Source organism: Dysidea avara, chromosome 8, assembly GCF_963678975.1.
Source record: "Dysidea avara chromosome 8, odDysAvar1.4, whole genome shotgun sequence".
Classification (NCBI taxonomy): Eukaryota; Metazoa; Porifera; class Demospongiae; order Dictyoceratida; family Dysideidae; genus Dysidea; species Dysidea avara.
The window spans coordinates 23,401,240-23,416,719 of NC_089279.1; the positions used below are offsets into that span (position 1 = coordinate 23,401,240).

Here is a 15,480-nt window from a genome sequence, read left to right on the forward strand (position 1 = left end):
CTCTTCCCTCTCCCCTCCTAGATCCGCCCCTGATACATACTTAATTTCAAGACAAATGTGCATGGTTTTGCGTCGATACCAAAACTTAAGTCTGGTTTCATCTGGGGGACTATTTCGCATTGCCATATCTGACGCTAACTAGCCTCTTACCTTTATTATCCAATAGTTACATGTCGTGAAATCCGCAAACAAAGTTCATTTTAGTGATTACAGACGAAGTTCCCATACTACCTTGGTACCGTGGTCTGAAACGGTACCAGTTAAGGCTAGTTGTTCGTTCGTTATAGTTTTGTTTGTTCTCGTGTACTTTATCGCTCGCCAGGGGAGCATTATTTGGATTGAGGTGGTGGAATGTTTCGACCAAAGCGTCCTAGAAGTCAGTCGACGTCGCCATCCAAAGTAGACTACAGTAAATGTACGATTTGTGATGAAAGCACCAGCGATGATGCTATGGAGTGTACGTGGTGTGAGATGGTTCAACATAGGACCTGCTGTAAGATAAGTGTCGAGCAATGTACTGTATTAGGTGAGCTTACAGGTAATATTGTGTTCCTATGCTCCACTTGTATGCAAAACGTACCCTCTGCCTTCAGATTGTACGATGACTCAAAAGAATTGCACAGCTCCATTGAGTCTAAAATTCAATCACTAGAAACTAATCTTTTAGCCAAAATCAACTTAATCACTGATTCCTGTGATAAGACCACTCAAGATAAAGAGAAAGCCAGCACATCGATGCAACAAGTCCAAACTCTTTGTGACTCAATCAAGAAAAAACATGACCAACTGCAAAATGATGTTTCATCCTTAGCAAGCAAAATGAATGATATGCACCAGAATATTCAATCCAAACTGAGCTCACTATCATCTGAAGTTATACAGTCTCCAACCACTCCTCACTCTGCCATAGAAGCAATGAATGAGCTCGACGATCGTAATCGCAGGAAATGTAATTTGATTGTGCACAAGCTACCTGAAGATTCTAAAGATGAAGAAACTTTTCTTTCTATTTGTATAGATGTGCTGGACCTTGATGCCAAAATTGTTACCATTAAGCGCCTTGGCCAACAACGTGGGTGGCCACGTTTACTACTAGTGGTGCTGGAAAATGAAGATATTAAAAGGCAAATTCTAGCCAGGTCACCTCGTCTACGCCAGAGTGACTCTTGGAAGACGGTTTTTATTACACCTGACCTAACTCGACAAGAACGCGAAGAAGGCAAAAGGTTACGTGATGAACTGAAAAGAAGAAGACAAAATGGGGAGTCTAATTTGATTATCAACAGGGGCAGAATCATTGTATCATCTCAACGTAGCAACCCTACCTTGAGCAAGTCTCAACCAAATCAGTCCTCCTAACACAAACCAATCAGTAACTTATAACCATAGCAATAACCAATCAGTAACTTATAACCATAGCAGTACATTAAAAATTCTAAGTCTAAATTGTCGTAGTATCCGTAGCATTGATCGAAGAGCTAGATTTCATGCATTGGTCCAAGAACATCAACCTGATATTATCATTGGGTGTGAATCACAGATAGACCAATCATATAATTCTAGTGAAGTATTCCCCAAGGGTTATCATGTTTTTCATAAAGATCGTTGTGAAGGTGGTGGTGGTGTTTTTACATGTGTCAATGATAAATTCAGTGCATCTGAAGTCCCATCACTGGACACGGATGCTGAACTTGTATGGGTTAAGATAACTTTAGCTAAGGATGATCCTATTTTTATTTGTTCATATTATCGTCCTCCTAACAGTATGCAACACTCATTAATACAACTTCAAGAATCCCTTAACAAGTGATAAATAACTCTACCCAGTTTCCTAACATAATCTTAGCTGGAGATTTTAATCTCCCAGGAATAGTTTGGTTAGATGGTAATGGCCAACTGGGACAAAATCCAGCTTACGGCTATGAATTAAATTCTCTGTTTTTGGATATTATTTATGACAGTAGTCTAGAACAATTTGTTACAGATCCAACCAGGAATGAGAATATCCTAGATCTGGTTTTTACCTCCCTTCCAATTGTCTCTGAAACATCTGTTGTTCCAGGAATGTCAGATCACGAGGCGGTATTATTCAGTGTTAATGTTGAGACTTATGTACCTCAGAATGTGACAGAACATACTGTATTCTTGTATCATAGGGGAAATATTGATGCAATCAGGAAAGATATGATAGATTTGTACTATGCTTATATCTCGGCTGACCCTTATTCTAGGACTGTGGAGGAGAATTGGCAATTATTCAAGACAGGTTTACTAGAAAGTATTACCAAGTATGTACCACAAAAAGCCATCAGAAACCGGAAAAGCTTGCCCTGGATAAACCATGACATTAAACGTTGGATGAAACAAAGGAAACGCCTTTATAATCGTGCAAAAAAACTAATAAACATGAAGACTGGGCTGCATATCGTTCAGCAAGAAATGAAGTGAATGGTAAACTGGAGTTAGCACACTCTTCCTACTGTAGAAGAATGTTTGATGATTCTTTTTCTGGCAATCGCAGACAGTTTTGGAAGTACATCAAAGCCAAACGCGAAGATTCATCAGGAATTTCTCCTTTACTTGTGAATGGTTCCATAGTATCTGATCCACAGGGAAAAGCTGCTGCTTTAAGTGATCAATTCCAGTCTGCATTTACCGTAGATGACACATCAAATATATCTAAATTGGATGATAACAGTTTTGTTACTCCTATGCCAGCAATTTATTTTTCAACCAGTGGTATACAAACTTTGTTACATAACCTCGACCCAAACAAGGCTCAAGGTCCCGATAAGATTGCCCCCTTTGTGTTAAAGAACTGTGCTGCAGAAATAGCTCCCATATTAGAAATTATTTTTAAACAGTCACTAAACTCAGGGGTTCTCCCTTCTGACTGGCTTACTGCAAATGTCTGTCCTGTCTTTAAGAAGGTAACCGTAATACGCCATCTAATTATCATCCCATTTCCTTAACATCATCTTGTTGTAAGATAATGGAACATATAATATTTCACTCTATAATGGATCATGTTCAACATAATAACATTTTAATTGATAATCAACATGGATTTAGGTCAGGATTTTCCTGCCAAACACAATTAATCTCGCTGGTAGAAGACATATCTCATGCAATGGACAATGGATTTCAGACAGATGTGATACTATTGGATTTTAGTAAAGCTTTTGACACTGTCCCTCAGATACGTCTCCTTAATAAACTCAAAAATTGTAAAATTGATAATCTTATTATGACTTGGATCAAATCCTGGCTTATCCAACGCACACAATCTGTCGTTGTAGATGGTACTAGTTCCTCACCGGTTTCCGTACTATCAGGTGTGCCTCAAGGGACTGTCTTGGGTCCCTTATTGTTTTTATTATACATTAACGATATTGCAAATAGAGTGTCATCTTCAATTCGTCTGTTTGCTGATGACTGCATCTTATACAGAGTTATCAAGTGTGAAAATGATTCTATTATCCTTCAGCGTGATCTTGATCTATTATCGCAGTGGGCAACACTTTGGCAAATGAAGTTCAACATATCTAAGTGTGTACTAATTCGATGCTCTCGATCACTTGATCCATTTCAATATGACTACCAACTACATAATCATATTCTAGAAGTAAGAGATGAGCATTTGTATTTGGGTGTCCTGTTACACGAATCCCTATCATAGTCTAATCATATTACTAGAACTGCTGCAAAAGCATCACAATTATTCAACTTTTTAAGACGCAACTTGAGTAACTGTTCTCCCTCAGTTAAAGCCACTGCCTACCTTACTATAGTTCGTCCTGTTTTAGAGTATGCAGCATCAGTATGGGACCCATACCAACAAAATGACATCTTGTCCCTAGAAAAGGTCCAACGTAGAGCTGCTCAGTGGGTACTGTCTGACTATAATAGACTTAGCAGTGTAACTGATATGCTAGAGATTTTGGATTGGTCGTCACTTGAATCTAGACGAAGAATTGGTCGACTACAAACATTTTATAAAGGAATCAACAACTTATCAGGATTATCCATTCCACCATACTTCTTGCCAACTCAACGATCCACCAGACACCACCACACTCACCACTTTATCCAACCCAGTACACGGTCCAGTTATTATCAACATGCTTTTTTTCCAAGAACAATCAAAGATTGGAACAGCTTGCCAGTATCTGTCATAGAATCAGAAAACATAGATACATTTACTAATTACTTATTGTCTATCTAATTGTTTGCTGTATATCTTATGTGTATGAGTGATTTCTTTGGGGTGTTGATCGCCCCCTGGGCTCATCGGCAATTGCCGTCTGCCCAGTAACAATAAATAAATAAAACTACACCCCGCTATACACGGCCATTTTGTCAATTATGACGTCATTGCGGATAAGGTCCATTTAAGGGCGGAGCTGTTGTTTGGTGATACATTTGATCAGTCATGGCAGCACTTAGTCCACAAGGATTACCCCAGGTCATAGGCGGTGGAGACGAGATACTCTAATAGAACAGTCAGGATCTGGATACTCTAATAGAGCAGTCACAGTATTCAGAGAAGCAGTGTAGCAAGTTACTTAGCTACGTATGTGTAGTTATAAATAAGGAGATATAATTGGTGGAAAGCAGCTATTGTCAGCAGGCTGTGACTTTTTAATTTATTTTTTATTTTTATGTCTTCAACTTACAGCTGGCCTGGCCCCCTCACTCTTTGGCCTGCTCCACCGCCCCTGTACCAGGTCCACTGTCAAATATTGTTGCACAAGTGTCCGAAGCAATGAACAGTGAGACTAATCAGACTCGAAATCGGAACTGCCGCAGCCGGAGCGGAAAAAACAGTGGAACAAAAACTTTTCTTCTGGGACAACATCTTTTTTTTTACCTCGCTACCGCCATTTTGGGATTAAGCGTCTCCAACATCGTTGTCAACTTTTTGAGGCCATAACCAAACGCTGTGTCGTGTTTTACCCCCTTCAATTATACGCGTGGGCAAACAGATCATGTCAATAATTTCTGCAACGAGTTTTTACCATTTAAAGAAAATTTTTCACTAGCTCTGGTTACCCATGGAGTTCTCTTACTTGTCCCACATTATTTATGGAAGGCTCAGTGGCGGATACAGGGGGGGTTGCAATGGTTTCAGCTGAAACCCCCTCTGAAAAGTGCGCGCGCCCCTAATTAATTTACGATTCGTGTGAGTGATACAGTTATACATAGCGTATCACATTGGGAGCTTTCAACTGGCCAAATTTCATACTTTTACCTTTAAAATCGCTAAAGTATTATGGCGTTGAAGCGTGTTAAGCACCTCTAAAAATAATTATCGTTTTGTGCTGTTTTGCTTCGAAACTTTCTGTGAAGGCCTGGATCAACCATGAAACAATGTTTTGGAGTGATTTTTCTGATTCACTATAGATCTAGGCCACTGAGCTATAAGATTGAGTTAACAACCCCAGCTGGACTATAGCTAAGTGGTATCACAGTTATTGAAAACTTCCTGAACCTGAAACCCCCTCTGAAAATTCCTAGATCCGTCACTGAGGCTTACTTCAGTGCTAGAATAGATTTCTTCTTTTCCCATGCAGCAAAGCTGGAGATGTTACTATAACTAAAACTAAAACTAAAATTATTGACGAAATTGACTATGACCAAGAGTTCATAATATATATTATGAACTCTTGCTATGACTATAACTAAAACTAAAAGTCCTTACTAAAACAACACTAGTCCACATACACTTATCACCTAAGTATGGGAAATGGGTATGCACTTAACAGGTAATATGCGCTTAATATGTACATGCGCTTAACAACCAGACTCTATGGTATTGGAATGAACTGCATATGATGTGTTCACAGCACACACACTAAGTCAGTTCAGGAGACTGTTTGATAGTGCATATGTATTTTTTGTAACGCGTACGTGCGTGCAATATTTTACTAGCTACATAGCTATGTTACGTACTATCAGACACATGATAGTGTGTTGTGCAGCCCAAGGAGCCGGCACATCACACCAATGTATTATTGACAGGAAGAATAATAACCCAATTTCTCTTTAAGAAGCCAGACAATTTTTGCTATTCCCTCTGCCTTTTGTTGTCCTTAAGCATAATTCACCAGGCATTTCAGTCAAAACTTGGCTTGAACTTCTTTATTTTCCCCTTCATCATTTGTTCACTTACCAAAGCTGCCATGAAATACTAACATGTTATCCAATTGCCTTGAAATTTAGCATGCTGAGTGGAGTTTTAAATTTACATCTTGGTGCAAAGTTTGATTTGAGCCAATGAATAGTTGCAGAATTATTCATGAAAAGTAACACCAATACGTTGTCATGCTTACAGGATAAATCGCTCAAGGGAAGAATATGAAAATCAAAACGTGGATAGGTTAACTTTTGAACATCAAAGCTTTTGTGGTTTGAAAGAATGCAATCACATGATCAAGATTTGCTAACTAGAACGATTACTTGCCACACAGGCTGAAAATCAGTGTACGTATAATATCAAGAGTTTATACACATTATAAACTCTTGATAATATGTGAAGTACATGTAGATAGATAGACTGGTTTAAAAGAGTTGGGTTTAAAGCTATTGAGGTACAATGTGAAAGCCAACTACATGTAGCAAGTGCAAGATTGAATAGTGCAGTCACCCTAATAGAGCATTCAGCTAAGAAGTAAATGTTCAGCTAAAGAGTTCAGCTACAATCCAGTCACCCTGATCACAGACTAACTGCTGCATGCATAAATATATACAGTTTTTATGCTCTGCAAAGCGTATAAAGAAATTTCTAGTAATTTAGTTGCTCATTATGAAACCAAAATTAACTGTTTGCATTGAAATAAAGATTTTGGGAGTGATGTTACTGCTTATCCAGTCTTGGTTTGATGTACAATGCATTTCTCACTTCTCAAGAGAGCAAAATTATCACTTATATGTATTATGGCTTAGCAATTTTAAACACTATTTCAGTTACTTAGCTTTTACAGCTTTGTAGAAAATGAGATGGACCCTATCAAAAATTAAAGTTAAGGTAGTACTACACATGTGGGAGTTTTTGTTAGTCGTGTTTACATTCATTTAAAGTTTGAAGCTATGTACCTAACTAATAGTAAAGTATGTCTCAATGTTTGCTAAGGTTATGGTCTCATTAACAAGGCCACCTCTTTATCATAGCCATGCATAGTTTTGTTCCACAGGTAAGATTAGCGATAAGTTTCACTGTTGCATGATCAGTTTTCCTGCACTTATTGTGTACTCATTGTATATATATACTGTATCTACTGCATATAGCCATTTGGAAGAGCCATGCTTAAGATTTGCAAAGAAATCTATCAAGAGCAGAAGAAAGCAGGACTCAAAGTCACTACAATGGGAGTAATGGATATTGGATGTGGCTACCATTCTTCTATGTTTGCCATAGCTAGATGGCAACATCAGGTTTAATATTTACATGTAAGCATCTATCACACAGTACGGTAGTATTGTATAGTAGGGATCATGCAGTTTTGGGTTTTCTTGTCCAAAAATATCACCCTAAAACCAGCCTCAAATTTCCTTCATAACAGCTTGGCAGCATTGATTACACATAGCCAAGTCAAAAAATGTCTTCTGACTGACCCCAAATCCTTCCAACAAGTTTCTATGAAAGTTTTAAAAATTCCTGAATTTTCTACTGACTAACTAACTGCTGCCTTCAGCCAAGCACAACTCAACAATGAATAAGGCTACTGGCTTGATTTTTTCACTGTTTGACATCGCTTCATTGCGAGACATGCCTTTTTGCCACTGCAGTACGTGCAGTGCATGTAGCATTGTGTTCCAGTTCTTTTCACTGGCAATGCAAGGTGTCGATTTGCAAAAGCGTGATACGGCTTCCCACTGGCTGTGTCATGCTTTTTGTCTGCATTTTCTGTAGAGACTGGATTCATTGTAGAGAAGTTTCTTGTACTGTTCTTCATTTGTAACAAGTGGAGCATAGCTACAAACGAAGCGTAATGGCCACCTCACTTTTCAGTGCGTAGTTGATTATTGGGGTGTGCATAAGATGCAAAACTATTTTATGGAATGCCTGACTTAAAAAAGCAAACAAACAAGTAGAAGGAAAAATTAGGAATTTGTAAGCTGGATTAGGATCAAAGAACAAAAACGCAGGGAAACAAGGCAACAGCTAAAAAGTTGTGAAACAAGGGAGGTTGCCTATACCTGCAGATATACTAGTGGACATGTAACTCTATGGTTATAGACTGAGGAGTAGGGATTAGATGTCCACTAGTATATCTGCAGGTATAGGCAACCTCCCTTGTTTCACAACTTTTTAGCTGTTCCTGCTTTTTTGTCCTTTGATCCCTACTTCTACTTGTATTAAGCTGTGTATGTAGTTAATTTGTAACCATCCAGAAGGTGACACAAAATGCTTACAGGCCACTGCAAATAAGCTCTCTGTTTCCCATCCGCCGCCCACGTCTGTTGACTGTTAGCAGTGAAATGTTTCATTAATTTTCTAAAGTGTTAGCTCATGTATCTGTTTGCTGTCAAAGCCACATTTGTGTTGTGTGCCTGCTGCTTAATGGATGAAGGTACAAACATGAGCACATACTTTTATGCAGTTTGCTATGCCTGTGTTCAGACAAAGATTACCATAAATAGCTGCCCATTTTATAACGGAATGATGATAATGTACCCCCACCAGTATGCAATATGAGGACAGGAAACAGAGAATTTATTTGTAGTGGTAGGATGTTCTATGATGGTTCTCTACCAGCAACACACACAAAAGTCATGTCAGTACATAATATACATATATACACATGCACGCATGTATGCAAATGGATACCACTTGTGCCTCTTTGGATTTTTGGCATTGCCTGCAAAATCAGTCTATCATATTCACTTTTATTACGTTTTTCTATTTCCAATTATGTCTTAAGTTAAACACATACCAAAGCTACAACTGTTACATTAGAATAATTGTACCTCAGTGACAATATCTATACTATTCAAACTAAATGCTCTATTATTTTATAACCCAGCTCTGGAATCAAAACTTTGAAAATCACCACAACAAAATTTACCATTTCACTACAGTGACTGGTATGTATGTTCTATGAATTGAATAGATAATTTAATTGCAACTTCTTCATTCTTTGTTGAGAACCTTCTAATAAGATACTGCCCATTTATGCTGGTTTTCTGCTTATCATGCCAGCATTATGCTCAACGTGTTCGCCTTTTTGTTATGCCAAAAGTTATGCTGTTACAATAGCTAGCCTATTGCATTAGTTGACAGACTGGTGTGTCTTTTGCAACAGAATTCAAAACTACTATTATAATCTATGACCATGCATAAAACAAGAATATTATGTGTATCTAAATGTACACTTCCTATGGCAACTTCCCATACGTTTTGACAGTTTGTACTTAGGGTTGGAGCAACCAATACTGTGAAATCATGATGCTATTCAGTATCTTATGCAGGATCCTGTACAGAGTTGGTCTGAGAGCTATCATACTGCAACCAGGTAATTCTTTCAGAGATGTTGCTATTGCTTGACTGCTTTATAAGAGTATCTCAATTTTTGTACCTGAATTGTTGTCAAAGTGAGAAGCAGCTGCTTGATCAGCTTTTACGTATCTAATTCCACCTAATATTTCTGATTTGGAGGTTTTAAGTTTGAAGCACTGCAAAACGAGTTTCAGTAAACTCTTGATAATTTTTCTCCCTACTGTACCCTTATTTTGCTTGATTACACGCAGCAAAGAGCCATTTCCTTACTAACTTTAAAAAATACTGGATATATTAATTATTATGATTACAGCTGTAGTGTTTACTAAATCTCAGCTGGCCTACCTTGCAATACCTTTGTAAAGAAATGTGCCTTCACAAATCTATCAACAATCTTACAGCTCTGAAAACTCCTAACTATAGCTATTTTACTAGTATTCACACAGCAACAAGGATTCACCACCAGCAAGCTTACTATTTTGCCAACATTAGAACAGATGCCTATATACAGTACATGAACAGTGTTTTTCCTTGAACTATCAGAGAATGAAATGGCCTATCCCACATATTATGGAATCAACGTCAATCAATTCATTTCATCAAATAAACAGTTAATGTATACCTACTTTAGTAATTATTTGTATTTGTAGTTAGACTGTTTCTGTAATTGATTGGGACAGATCTACCTGTAGTCCCATGGACAACATCAGCAGTAGCTACATGCTGTCTGCCCAGTATCAAAAATATGTTTTGAAGTCTGTTGCTATATAAAGTTAAATCATATGAAAGAATGCAACTTTAAAACAACAATGAATACGACTCGCTTGTCATAAATTATAAATTTTATAGGACAAATATACTTGGATTATATGCATTCCTGCATGCTGTTTACAATGCTAGAATAAATTTGGGAATAATAGTTAGTGGAAGTAATTAGGAAATGTATTGGATAAGTTTTAGGATTTTAATTCTTGAATACACCACTGAAACTGTAAAAGCATTAAACAGTAGAAAAAGGTACTCTAATTGCACAACCATTTACTCTAATAAAGCAGTCAAATTTTAGTCCATAGCAGTCGCTTACTTTATGAATAACCCTAACAAATATTTGGCACAATTTTCATAAGCAACAAAAAAAATTGCCAGAAAGAATAATTGGAAGATTTTGAGTACATAGTAAACTTGAGATAAACTGGTAAATGCATTTTAAATAAACAGTTATGTTGCTCATTTGGAAGTGTATATACGTATATTGCCATATGAGTTGTTATAGAGTATAATATTATAAGTACATACCTCATGAAAGCACACTTCATGTTTACTTCATATAAACTTTCTCCATCATCCTGGATCCTTACTACAGGAATCAAAATACTGTATTCACAAGTGAGGAGCATCATGCTTGTCTAATAATAATGAGGATACCTACTAATTTGTTTGGTCTGCCGAAGAAGCACAAGGGTATAGTAAGGAATTATTTTCAGCTTTGAAATTCGTAGCTTTAACGTTGAGTTTTGTGGTCCTTTTATGAAAAGACTTGAATTGTAGGGAATTAGTAGTAACCCACGTACATGTATTTTTGTTAATGTATTATTGGTAACTTTACTCTTGTATCATATGCTTTGCAATTTCACCATTAAGTACGTTAATTCCTTGTATTGAAGTGTCAACTGCAAATTTGATGCATAAAATTACGTAGGAGTCATTTGTGTCTATAGCAAAGAGCCAAGCTGTGAAAAGGGGTGTGTCCCCTAACAATCCAGGATGAAAAAATATGTGAATTTCACATGGTGGCCAAGAAATGGTTGTGATGGTCAGTTAATGGCAAAAATTTTAATAACTAATTCCGGTGAATTTTTGTTGCCTTTTTCTTTGCTGTAGGAGATCAAAAGCTGATTATATTACCATTTTTGCTTATAAGGCCACATAAACTTAATTATTAGTTTCTCATTCCCACCCGCATGGCCATTTTTCTTACCTCATCAAGGATTTTTTATACCACTGGTGACTGAGTGCAGCTATCCAGCTCCTTCTAAAGTTACTAGTTAGCACCTTGCTAGAGCAGTATAAGAAAACTGCATTCTGAGCTAGCTAATTCAGTTATCTAGTGAGTAAAAAATATAATAAAAATCCACTCTCTCGCACTGCTATTTTGAGTACAGGAGGATGAGAAACTAATAATTAAGTTTATGTGGCCTAATGATGCAATATTATTTTCTGTATGAAAATTATTTCTCTCCTGCAGGTTGGCTGGCTTTTAACAAAAATTTCTTGTTTATAGCTGAACTCTCGATAGACTGACTTCCAATGTAGCTGAATTCCCTACAGTTGGTAGCTGAACTCCCTATAGGGTGACTTGTTTGTAGTTGAACTCTCCATCTATAGGTGTAGCTAAACTCTCTACAGAATGTCATGTTTGAGCACTCTACAGGGTTTAGCTGAATTCTCTACACAGTGATTTGAACTCTCTACTGGGTTACTTGTTTGTATCTGAACTCTCTACTGGGTCAATTGTTTGTGGCTGAACTCTCTACAGAGTGACTATTACTGAACTCTCAATGGGGTGATTGTTCTGTGGCTAAACTCTCTGCAGGGTAACTTTTGTAGCTGAGCTCTACAGGTGACTTGTTTGTGGCTGAACTCTCTTCACAGGGTGATGTGTTTGTTGCTGAAACCTCTACAGGGTGACTTGTTATAGCTGAACTGTCTACTAGGTAACTTGTTTGTGGCTGAGCTCTCACAAAGTTATTTGTTTGTAGCTGAGGGTGACCTGTTTGTAGCTGACTCTCTACAGGATGACTTTCTTGTAGCTGTACATTCTACTCGGTTTTTGTAGATGAACTCTACAGGTGACTTGTTTGTAGCTGAAACCCTCTACCAGATGAATGGTTTATTACTGAACTCTCTACAGGGTGACTTGTTTGCAGAAGCATAGCCAGAACCTGGGTCACCCGGGCATCAATATTGAAACACTCAAATAGAACAGTCTAAAATGATGCCTCAGGGAGACAAAGGCAAAAATATTGAATTTCCAGTACTGTATATACAAAGCTGTAAATGTCACCAAAGGTCAAATCTGTGATGGCACTATATCAAAAATGAATGTTGTTAGGTGTTCAACCAATAAGGAAATTTTCATGCTTTTCTATGATAATGCATCTTTTGCACTATGCCACTCTACTAATTTTTGGCTCAACTAAATTGCCTGGTATGCGTGGCAAGTAATACATTTTTATTAGGCAGTGGATATTGAATTGAAAGTTGGTTCAATAATGTACCAGCTATTGAACCAACAGTAAACTGCTTTGCCAGGATGCTTGCTTTACTCGCTCAATCCCTAGCTTGCTTTAAACTCACCAAAAACTTACCTTTATAATACAACTAGTGTGCTTGATACTAGTCTAAGAGTAGTTTGTGTTAGCAATTTGAAATAAAATTTTCGCTTCAGTAACCACTTCCTTTTTGCATGGCAACAAAACTCAATCCAGTGTTTCTACAAATGCTTGGCATTTTTTGTTATAACTCCATGATTGTTAGCTCGATTTCTTTCAAACCACAAATAGTTTGCACTACAATGGTTACTCCATATATAGGCTGATTTTAAAGTTATTTATTTACCCTGTAGTAGTGACAAAAAAATGCTGTTGCATCATTAAAAAATTGTACAAACCCCTTGTTATTTATCCGATGTGTACGAAACTTTGACTGTAAATGTGCAGCATTGTATGCTTTTACTGCCATCCAAATTTGAAGTAAATTGACGCGAGTTATGGCAATTTTTCTAAGTGGAGCGAAAAGATGAAGAAACCATGGTGAAATTTGAAGGCACATATCTTGAGGGAGTTTTCACAGCAAAAATGGTTAATTTCTGGTCATTATTGAACTACGTATGGTTGCTTGAAAACATCATTCTCTTGCTTCCTGCAAAATACACACTTGTCTGTCAAGTGTCCGTACTGGGCTGCATGACACAGTATGGTATGTCATGATTGTTCTAGTGTAACATAATTTATCTTTTCTATCTAGTTTAGTAGTAAGATTCAAACTTATGCTGGATATAATGGACCAAATGATGCCGAAAATCCAGATTTTAAGCTCAGTTTGGTAGTTGTTGGACCGATAGATAGTGATTGTAAAGTTAGCACAGGTTAGTAGTGACTCACTCACAGAAAGTGACATTTACCAAATTTGCTTCTAGTTAATCAGATAATTGAAATACACTCTCGATCAAACAAGTATTTTGTGAAGGGTTCAATAATGATTATATTTCAACCACTTGAGGTGGAAGGAAAGGACATTTCCAATAGTTTTGCAAATTGGACACCAGAATCAATAGAGTGAGATAGTCATATTGTGTATAATTTGTACAAACTGTTGTTCTCCATTAGATACTGGAAATCTAGCAATTCATTAAGCAAGCTTAATGCTTGGCTAGGTCATCACCAGTCTGAGATTGTAGATGATAATCACAATTACGATGATGAAGAAGATTCTGATGAAGAGTCTACAATTTCAGTTGATGAACGTAACTCTGATAAAAAGAAAGCTATAACCATAGTCAAATGTGGAGACCTGAAGTGCAAGTTTGCACTCAAAATTTATGAGTACAAGGGCTATTATGAGAATGTTGAAACTGTACTTTAGACTAACAGGCAATGTAAAGACAATTTATTGGTAATTTTTATAGTAATAGGTCTGAAATAAGAAACTGTACTGTTCCCGAGTCCATTGTAGTACACGTTTAATCCTTATTTCAGATAGTTATGTATTTTTATTTTAAAAGAATCATTAATAACCAGGCGGTTAAACACTACATTAATTGGTAGGTCATCATTTGCAATCCATGCCATCTACCAATCTGTGGGCAGAGAAGTAAACTCTGCCCAATCCTGCAACGATGGAATGGTTGCCATCACTCAAGCAGCATTACCGCATTGTACATCAATGGAAATCTTCTGGATTAAATATTGTGTAGCTCTATTGTCTCCAGTCTGCTCCAGTCTTCATTATGTGTTATATGGCTAAAACTATGTACTTGAGTATGAAGCAATACAAAGATCAGTATACACATGTTTCATTCTACATGACTCACTGTGCTTACAGAATATATAACAGGTACTCTCATATTTAACTATATTTTCAAATGAGCTAGAATATTTTAAAAGACTGCATGCTTTTTTTAATAACTAAACTTTAATGTCTATTGAAGAGTTGTGCTTACAAGGCATAAAAAAGGACTGCTGTAAATACACTGTCTACGCTCTCAGGTTAACAGTGACATTGATCATTAATGAATAATGAGATAATACATATACATCCTGAAAACCTCGGTCACTGCAACCACAAAGACTGGTTCAGAAATGAGACCAGTGTGGGCATGGCAAGGGTGGAAAATACAAAAAAAAAGTATAAGGCTATGACTACATATACATGCATCTGAAATTAATACTACTTACATAAGTACTAAGTAGGGCGCAGCCACTCCCTGCAATCTATTGCCACAAAAATCCTGCAATCATAATAAATAAATAAAAATGCATATCTTTGAGGCACCATCTAGCATTTGTCTCAGAGGACTTTATTATGGACAAATCCTTATAAACAAAACGGGCAAGTGTTCGTAACGGAAAATTGATGGTAATGACCCAGCACACTAATCCCAAGGATCTCATAATAGTTAGTGATATTTAGCCCGCGATCAAATTCTGATAGTAGCTATTTGATGGCCATGGTAGACGATTTCGTTTTAAATCTTTAATTAAAAGTAAATGGTTAGAAGTTACCATGTCTACTGTTAAATTGTTGAGTGATTGTAACAGCACAATATCGGGTAACTTGTGTACTGAATAAATATCTGGTGAATACATATGTGCAGGGGCGCCCGTAAATATCCTTATTTGTTTTTGTTTATTATGTGTTTTATCTTATGTCATTAATTTATTAACGAAAAAAAAAAGTAAATAGAGTCTATCCTTACGCAA

The 15,480-nt window shown here is 37.0% G+C and overlaps 2 protein-coding genes across 3 annotated transcripts in view; both read left to right on the plus strand.

Moving 5' to 3' along the window:
- The first annotated feature begins 223 nt into the window (after nucleotides 1–223).
- The window catches only part of LOC136265140 (uncharacterized), a 142,017-nt gene continuing 126,760 nt past the window's right edge, over nucleotides 224–15,480 (plus strand). Inside the window, exon 1 of the mRNA XM_066059940.1 lies at nucleotides 224–493. Coding sequence (XP_065916012.1) covers nucleotides 428–493 — 66 coding nt within the window. The 5' untranslated portion in view covers nucleotides 224–427. The remainder of the gene's footprint in view (nucleotides 494–15,480) is intronic.
- Nucleotides 10,698–14,292, plus strand: LOC136265139 (uncharacterized). 2 transcript variants are annotated; one of them, XM_066059938.1, is made up of 4 exons: nucleotides 10,698–10,965; nucleotides 13,526–13,646; nucleotides 13,698–13,836; nucleotides 13,888–14,292. In XM_066059938.1, the coding sequence occupies exons 1-4, from the start codon at nucleotides 10,915–10,917 to the stop codon at nucleotides 14,141–14,143; spliced, it is 567 nt and encodes a 188-aa protein (XP_065916010.1). In that variant the 5' UTR covers nucleotides 10,698–10,914; the 3' UTR covers nucleotides 14,144–14,292. The 2 variants fall into 2 exon arrangements, with proteins under 2 accessions (XP_065916010.1, XP_065916011.1); XM_066059939.1 differs by lacking the exon at nucleotides 10,698–10,965 and adding an exon at nucleotides 13,015–13,477.